General features: G+C 29.8%; 1 protein-coding gene across 1 annotated transcript; it reads right to left on the bottom strand.

Moving 5' to 3' along the window:
• Positions 1-954: 954 nt before the first annotated feature.
• Positions 955-2,063, bottom strand: LOC115717016 (uncharacterized). The gene is made up of 2 exons (XM_030645944.2): positions 1,327-2,063; positions 955-1,139 (listed from the first exon to the last, which is right to left on the bottom strand). The coding sequence occupies exon 1, from the start codon at positions 1,932-1,934 to the stop codon at positions 1,329-1,331; it is 606 nt and encodes a 201-aa protein (XP_030501804.2). The 5' UTR covers positions 1,935-2,063; the 3' UTR covers positions 955-1,139; positions 1,327-1,328.
• Between the last annotated feature and the right edge of the window lie 6,969 nt (positions 2,064-9,032).

Raw genomic sequence — 9,032 nt, 5'->3', positions numbered from 1 at the left:
CTCTTTTCTTTCTTACCAATTCAAGAATGGACAGCTCAACTTATTAGTTTGTTGTTAGTTAAGTTGTTTTTTTGTTTTGTTTTGATGAAGTATAAATACCTCATCCCTTTACTTTTCCTTTTAAGATTGTAATTTTAATTTTGGAGGGTTGTAATTGAGCTTGAGTATGTGTTTGATCTCAAGACTCTTAGTGTGAGGTTTCAATTGTAATTTTGAGAGTGTTACTCAAGCTATATACTGTTCTTGGATTCATTGGCATCATCTGTAAATTGATTCAACCATAAAGGTCTTAATTTATTCATCTTGTGATTCAATTCTTATCTAGCTTGTGACAGTCAGTAGTTCCGTGATCCGTAAGGAGAAACACCGGGTAAGCTGTTCAATCCCACACCGCCTGGGGAAGGTCAAGTGGGATGATTCTGAGACTGTGTAGGTATGGGACTACACAGTTAAAGAAGGCTTAAGTGGATTGATTGGTACTACCTATGTCAACAAGGTGCATCTTGTTTTTCGGTAGCCCATCTCGAAAGAACTCCACAGTTAAGCGTGCTTGGCCTGGAGCAATTTCAAGGATGGGTGACCTCCTGGGAAGTTTTCCCAGGATGCGTGTGAGTGAGGACAAAGCACGCTGAAAACACTCGTGTTGGTCTGTAGGGTCAGTCGTCAGTCCATGAGGTAGCCAGAGTGACATACTCGTGTATAAGAGCCATTCAGTCCGTGGGTGTAAGGACCCAATGGAGGCTTGAAGCGGGGACGTTACATAGCTTATACATCTCTTTGTTTTCTTTTAACTCTAATTTTGGTTTTCATTTCTGTGTCTAGCTATGCTCATTACATTAGGGGGGTGTTGTTTGTTTTTGTTAATGAAATTGCATTTTTGATTTATTTAAAAAAGTAACATATATATATATATATATATTTATATAATATATATTGAACTTAACAAGTCATATATAGAGCTAGAAATTATAAATATCTTATTCATGATCGACTTTACAGGCACAGTACGTAGAAGTGTTTATTCTAACATGAAAAATAGACTTATACATATATATATAATGTCATTGATTATTTTTATTTCATATTAGATATATTTTCCAAACTCTTGTACTGCGCATCGATCCTTTGATCTCCAAGCTCTGAAAAATTAAGAAAAATCATATAGAAATTAAATAATATTAGTTAGAATAACCAAATTTAATAATTATGAGATTTTATCTAAAACTAATTGAAAGAGAATGTAATTTATTATGTTGAGATGTTTTTATTGGTGTCATATATCCATATGTAATATGTTCTTTTTTATGTATTTTCAAATATATATACCTTTAGTTGCAGTCACTGTCACTGCCACTGTCGCTACTGTCACCACTGCGGTTGCAGTCCCGACGCTTCATCATCATTTTGTGACTCCTATCTTTCTTCTTTCCCTTGCAACCATTGGCCCCCATCATCATACCATGTGAACCGTAAGATTGATGCTCAGAGTAGCCCTGGTGGCTTTGACCATGAGCATGGCCCGTACTGCCATGAGCATGGCCTGTATTGCCATGAGCAGCGTGAGTCATCATGTCTATGCCATGAGACAGTGTTGAGCCCATACCATGAGACATTGTTGGACCCATGCCATAAGACTGGCCTGGGGCCGGCTTAGTCATAGAGTGACCATACTGCTCAGTCATCATGTGATGGCCCTGTTGGTGGCCATACCCTTGGCCATAGGTGGAGTATGTGTTGGGTTTGTTCATGGTGTGGCTACCAGGGTAGTAACCCTGACCGTGGGAAGCATTGTGGCCTTGGCCATGTCCAGTCATAGAATGACCAGAGTAGTAAGATCCAGTACTATCGTTGTGCTTATTGTGGCCATAACAGTTGTCAAGGCACTTTTGCTGACAAGTCTCATTGGTTGGCTTGTAGCATTGCATTGAGGCCATGGTGATGATTTTCTTTTGGGAAAGAAGAAAGGTTTATTAATAACTTTGAGCTATTGAAATTTTTTGGTGGTGGAATTGGTTACCATTGTTAGCCCTTTATATAGAGTTGGATATGTGCATCATCAAGTATAACAATTATTATTTTTCAATTGAAATTAATTATTATTCGTTTGTAAAAATAATATATAAAAAAAATTATATTATTCTTTCATTTAAATTATGTGAACTTTGAATCTACTTTTTCAATATAGTGACAAAAGTTTTGCCATATAAAGAAGGGTCATCTATTAAACACTTTTCATCCAAAATTATTCCTTTTTTTTATTTTGGATGCTGACCCTTCTTTTCCAATTTACATGAATTTAGATAAGGTCCATTAATTCAGAAAAAATATATATGCAAACAATATTAAAATATTAAGATATTATTATTATATCAATATTATTTTTCTAAAGTACTGATTAACGTATTAATTCGGTGTTCATTAATTTTGTGTTTGACCTAATTAATTAGTCATAACTCAAATATATATTTACTATTTTCTAGTGAAATTTTGTCAAATAATTTTTATATCAATATTATCACTAAAAAAAATATAATATTTTAGTTATAATTATAAATTGTTTGCACTGACTAAAAATGTTTATTTAGTGTTAAAATAATTAAAATATAATTTTTGTGACTCACAGACATTTTACAAGTGATTTGGAAATCGAATATATGTAATGGATAATTCCAAGCTGAGAAAGAAAGTATATTATATGGATATAATTGGTATCGAATAATAAGTACTACTACTGCTCCTGTTTTATTATTTTGCATTTTTATTTTTATTTTCATATATATATATATATATATATTTATAGGTAGTGGTGGAATCAAACACAAATATTTATATTTATAATGTGTACCATATATTAATTTTACATTATAATAAATATTATTGGAGTGGGAAATGAATAATATTATGAAACCCTAGCTCGAGCTCGTTTATATAAGTTAATTTGTTTGTAAATGGATACTATATATATAAATTATTTTTATACATAATATGTCTATATCACTAGATATCTAAATCTACTTCTTTTTCCATTATCTATTTTATTTATTTAAAGTATTGTAATAAGATAGCGTACGCGACATATAGAATAAAGAGTATAATTAATTAACTTATAATTATATGCAAATAATAATAATAATAATAAAGAAATTAACCTTTAGATTTATAATATTAAGTCTAAGGAATTCGGTAGTGAAGAGCTCAATCAATATATTCTATATTATAATTGAGTTATACATCTACGTCATATATATATAAATATATATATATAATATAGCTTTTGAAAACTTTGAGAAATTACGTTGAAGAATTAATTAATTTTATTGAGGAAATCTACCGTTAACTATACACATAATATGACAGATGATTGTAAACGAGTAAGATAAACACAAGTGAATGTCGATTAAAATAAATCGATCGGTTTATAGAATAAAATTTAACGATGACAAACAACAAAATTTTATGGTGGTTTATTCCCTTTCAGCGGTAATATACTAGTCTACTTCAAGTTTTATTGATCTTGATATGCTTGAGAAGAGTTATGTTCTCTGAAAGTCCTAATTACTACAAGTTCTAATTGATGATTCTTAATAGAGTAATTCTATGTTATGAACTGAACATAAAGTCAATGAACACAGAATTTACAAGCTTCCTCTGCATTGGAAACGCATTCCAACCGAGTAGTGCTTGGGTTCCCTTGAACCGGGTACAGTAACTTTCACTAAACAATCAATTCAATTACAATTTCCAGTTCTGATTCTTCAAATCAAACAATGTAATCTAAATTGACTTTTGTACAAAGTTACCTATTGCTTGAACAACCTCAAGCTTTGAGATCTAAACACATTTAGATCTCAGTACACAAGAAACACACATCTGAACCACCTTCAGCAAGGTAATCTGAACTCTCTTCAGATCAAGCAGATTCGAACGCCATCTTCAACCCTCAGGAAGATCTCTGAAATTTCTCTCTGCAAACTACAAAACAGAAAACAAAAAGAAGTTGTGCCCTAGCAGAGTAAGAATCAAGAAAATGATTCTAACCGAAGAGAGTTAGTTAGAACAACAGTCACAACAGAATTTATATCCTAAAGATAATAAAATCTGACTAACTAACCAACCAGCAAAGTACAGCTGGCACAAACTAACAAACACGCAGAAAGCTGACATGGCACTAAAATGCACTTAGTGAAATCAGATGCGACTAACAACAGAAAAGATGTTTAGACAAACAAATACTGATGCAGATATACTGAACAAAAGCAATATCTAATGTGCCACACAAAACATGACACTTACATTCTCTAACAATTCTGTTCTCAAATAAATTTTTTAAAATAAGAGAGTGTATGTGTATGTCAATGTCAATTTCCTTACACTTGACTTAATTTATTTTATATAGGTATACATCTAGAGCTTAGGGTTTCCTAACTCAATATGTCTCTTTTCCTAACTAGAATTAAGTTTAAAATATAAAACAATATTCAAAACTAAATATCTTCAAAAAATGATAAGTACTTGTTGTAGATATACTTAGATTAGCTCTGATGGCACATGTATAGCACGAGAGTGTCTTTCACACGTGAACTCAAGTTCACGTGCGTGCCTAGTACGAGAGTACCTTTCACGTGCACTCAAGTCCACAAATGCCTATAGTTGTTAGGTTGGCCTAATATATGGAGCACTGAATGTCAGTTTCAGTGTGGAGCACTGAAGGGCGGCCTGTTGTGGAGCATTGAGGGTCAGCCTCGTGTGGAGCATTGAAAGTCGTTGGTCATGAGTCTTCATGAATTTTGCCATGAAACCATATATTCCCGATGACTCTGTTGATATCCGGAAGAAAAATTCATGCACATCTACATTCGATTTTTCGAAGAGAACATAAATATCATAAGAAACAAGATACACAGAAGATGATCTATTATATAGTTTTTTACATATATATGAGAGTGGAGGATATCATCCATGCATGGACAATACTCTATACTCATCTAAGCATTTTATTGACATTTCAAGATTCATTCATGAAGAATATGTACTATTAAAAATGGTTACCAACTACTTGTACCCAAGTGTGGGGTAGATCGACTCACTCTCATATAGTATCATATTGTGGTTGGCCGTGACAGATTAAAAACTAAGTAGAGATTATTGAAATTTCAGATCATGAACAACTCATCATGCCTTCTTTGATCCATGAAAAAAATGTAACTCTTTTGAGATTAATCTCTCTGGCACTACAAAAAATACATACTTTTAGTGATAATTTTTTAGTTACAACATAAATTTTTTATAACTAAATATGACTTTTAGTCACAACAAAAAAATTATTTGTGACTAAACATAGTATTTAGATACAAGTTGTCACTAATTTAGTTTTAGTTACAACAAATATTGTGACTAAAAACATGTTTAGTCACAACAAATTGTGATTTTTGCACGAATATACCTTTAGCCACAATTTTTTTAATTATAACATAAGAATGATGATTTATAATTAGTCACAACTATTTTACTTTTAATCATAAATTTTATTGTGACTAAAAGTAAAAAAACTTCTAGTACGGACTCACTTGAGTAAGTTTCGTCAGGACATGAAGTTTTTAGGTTGTTTACGGTGTGAGATTGTACATCATATTGTTAGTGATGTAAAAAGTAGAGTATGCCGAAAAAAGTTAGTAACAATTATTTGGAATGGTAATCTATCATAACTTGTATAGAAAAATGAGTATATTCAGGCCTTTCATAGGTGTTGTTAAGTTTTAATGTTTGATTGATTTTAATAAGGGAAAAAAACAAAAAAATACAAAAAAGGAAAAAAAATTACAAAAATACTTTGGGCCGGCCCATTAAACATTTATACAGTCCACATACAAATATTTACAAAAATACCACATGCACTAAGCCTTCAGCTGTACAGAGCGAACCATAAAGATGAAAATACGCGCTCGTTTCAAAACTGCAAAACAACCAAAATGAAACCAAAACGATAAAAATACAACTATTAATTCAATTGATCTGATTCAAATAAAACTGATGAAAAAGCACAATGACCACAACTATATTAAATTGAATTAAGTGTTGTGGCTTTTCAAGTTGATTTACAGTTGCATCATTATTTTATATTAGTTTAATTCAATTGTTTGCAAGAATTTATTTTGGAAATAAGAAAAGGAGAAAACACTTTGAGAAATAGTTAGTTTCTGAAATAAATTTAAACGTTTCTTAATAGTTTCATTTTAGTTTTATTATAGTTTATTAACAGCAATAAATATAAATTGTAAATAAACAAGTATACAAACTATAATAAAACTATAAAAAAAACTAAAAACAAACTGACAAGCAGAAACAACTCTACGAATATAAACTACAAACATCTAAATCGAATTGTTACTTAAAAAAGAACAGCAAACAACTATACCTAATAATATTCCCAAAACACATCATACATAAACATATTAAACTATTAAAAAACTAGAAAAAAAAAAACTAAAACCCACTGATTAGAGACACTAAAACAAAAACAAATGTTTCAAAATATCTAAAAAAAACTAGAAACACAAACAGAACATAAAACACAACAAAAATGAAACGAAACTAATAAGAAACAAACTAAAATGCCAAACCCAAGAACAAAATAAAATTGATTAAAGAAAATTAAAGTCCTAAAAATCCAAAGAAAACCAAACGAAATTTTAAAATGAAAAACCTAAAATATCACAAACCAGAAAAAACCAAAACGATGAAATGGAAATACAAGAAAATGTTTAAACTGGGGGGAAACGAAAATGAAACCGAAAACAAACCTCGGTTCGAACAGCAACACCAACATTATTGTTTTTCCCATAAACATCTTCAGCCATTTTTTCTTGCACACGGACCTTTGTTTTCTTCTTAGGAGGAGCTCTCCCACGCTTCGTTAATGGAGGAGCAAAATCAGAGTCTTCCTCCTCAATAAAAGGACGTTTTCCCTTAGCTTTATTAGCTAGTGATTTCAAACCCATTTTGAATTTTTTTTTTGAACAGGAGAAGGAGATGAAGAAGAACGGGTCACATCCATTTTATATAAAGATTGAGAAACAAAAAGAAAGAGAGAAAAATGTTATGGGATGGTTTAGAGGGAGTTGAAAAAATTTTGAAGAACAAAAATGAGAGGGAAAATGGTTGAGGAATCGTGATTGAGGGATGGTTTAGAGAAAATGTTATGGGATGGTTTAGAGAAAATGTTATTATTTGTTATTTCAAAAAAAAAAAAAAACTGAAATGAAATAAAAAAATCAAAGGAAAACAAAAGAAAAAGAGAGAGGGAAGTGATTGAGGGATGCATGATGGTTGATAGGTGAGTTGACGTGACTGGTGCATAGATGTGATGTGTATGTGGTATATGTGTAATAAAATATTGAGAAAAGGTAAAAAAGTTGATTTGACCGTGTGTAGGTTTATATGTAATAAAGTGTATAATTTGTATTTTTGGTGTAAATGTTTCTTTTAATAAAGCTACGGATTTAAGATAATAATAATAATAATAATATATAGTTGTGAAATTGTAATTTTTTTCATTTGATTTTATTTTAATTTTTTTTGTCAAATAATTTAAGAATTAAGCGGCTAAATATTTAGCTTATTTTTCTAATTCTATTTTTCTCATTATAAGAAGGAATTAAGATAATTAAAATCAAAGTATTACATCAAGATTACAAGAAAATTAGAGAAAAAGAAAGTATTTTGTGCTAAAAGTCATTTCTTCCCTCACATGGACAGTTAGAGAAATTTTAGAAATGCCACTAAGGATTACCAAGCCTCATATGCTCATCCTTATATGCTTAGTTTAGTATTTAAGAATGAGTACATCCTCATAAGTGAATAAATAGTGACTATTTATAGAGTTTTCACTCTCATATGCACATGAATGACCACCATAAAGTCTTTGAGTGTTACCAATCATAAATGAGCGTTTATGATATTAATTGGGCTATTTGAAAGTGTTTTGAGCTGTTAGAGAAGCTTTCAAATGTTAAAAATGCATGCCATTATATACTAAAAAAACAGTAACTAGTTTATAGTTGCTAGTTACTAGTTACCAATTACTATTTTTTAGGTTTGGTCAATTTTTCTCTAAAGTATTTCAAACCACTTTCACTTAATTTTAAACTATATACACACCTTATAAATGAATAAATCAAGTCACCAATAGCTATTATTCATTTATATCTAAACACAGTTAATAATATCTTAACTAATTTATTAAGAGTGATAATATGAAAAGGAATTACAAAGTTTATCTTTATCATCTTTCAAAGATTTGCAACTCATTTCTATTATTTAGTTTCAAAACTATGTAATTTCCAATTGTATATTATTATTTGAGAAAATTAATAATTTTTTACACTTAATTATTTCATCTAAATATTATATATATTATATAAAATATTATAACATCATTAATGCAACTTATTAGTTAATTAAATATTTTTAGTCAAAACAGAAGTAAGTGAGTAATGGTATAGAGAAATATTGATGAGTTTACAGGCTTTGTTGTTGTAGACAGGTATATATATATATATAAATATTTATATATATATAAATAATACTTAATTTAATTATTTTAACTATTTAAAATAGGGTAAATACTATTTTGGACCCTATGTTTTGCAAAAATTACAGATTGGACCTTGTGTTTTGTTAAATGATAAAATGGACCATGTATTTTCTAAAATAGTAAAAATAGGATCCTGAGCTTAATTTTTGACAACTTTTTTTTAATACAACCAACTTGAAGACAATGCTTAATACGAACATACACAAAAAATGTAAACAGTTTTGTCATAGCACTTTTAGATCGGATTATAATTAAACTTTATTTTGACAAAAAATCAATTCAGGGTCCTATTTGTACTATTTTAGAAAATACAGGGTCCATTTTGTCATTTAACAAAACACAAGGTCCAATTAGTAACTTTTGCAAAACAGAAGATCCAAAATAGTATTTTCCCTTTAAAATATATAATAATTATTTAATCCTTTTAAACATTTCAATG

The sequence above is a fragment of the Cannabis sativa genome, chromosome 5, assembly GCF_029168945.1.
Source record: "Cannabis sativa cultivar Pink pepper isolate KNU-18-1 chromosome 5, ASM2916894v1, whole genome shotgun sequence".
Classification (NCBI taxonomy): Eukaryota; Viridiplantae; Streptophyta; class Magnoliopsida; order Rosales; family Cannabaceae; genus Cannabis; species Cannabis sativa.
This window is presented reverse-complemented; position numbering and strand designations above follow the sequence as displayed.

Excerpts from the sequence above, each read along its gene's own strand:
- LOC115717016 (XM_030645944.2), bottom strand. The coding sequence starts at position 1,934 with ATGGCCTCAATGCAATGCTACAAGCCAACCAATGAGACTTGTCAGCAA.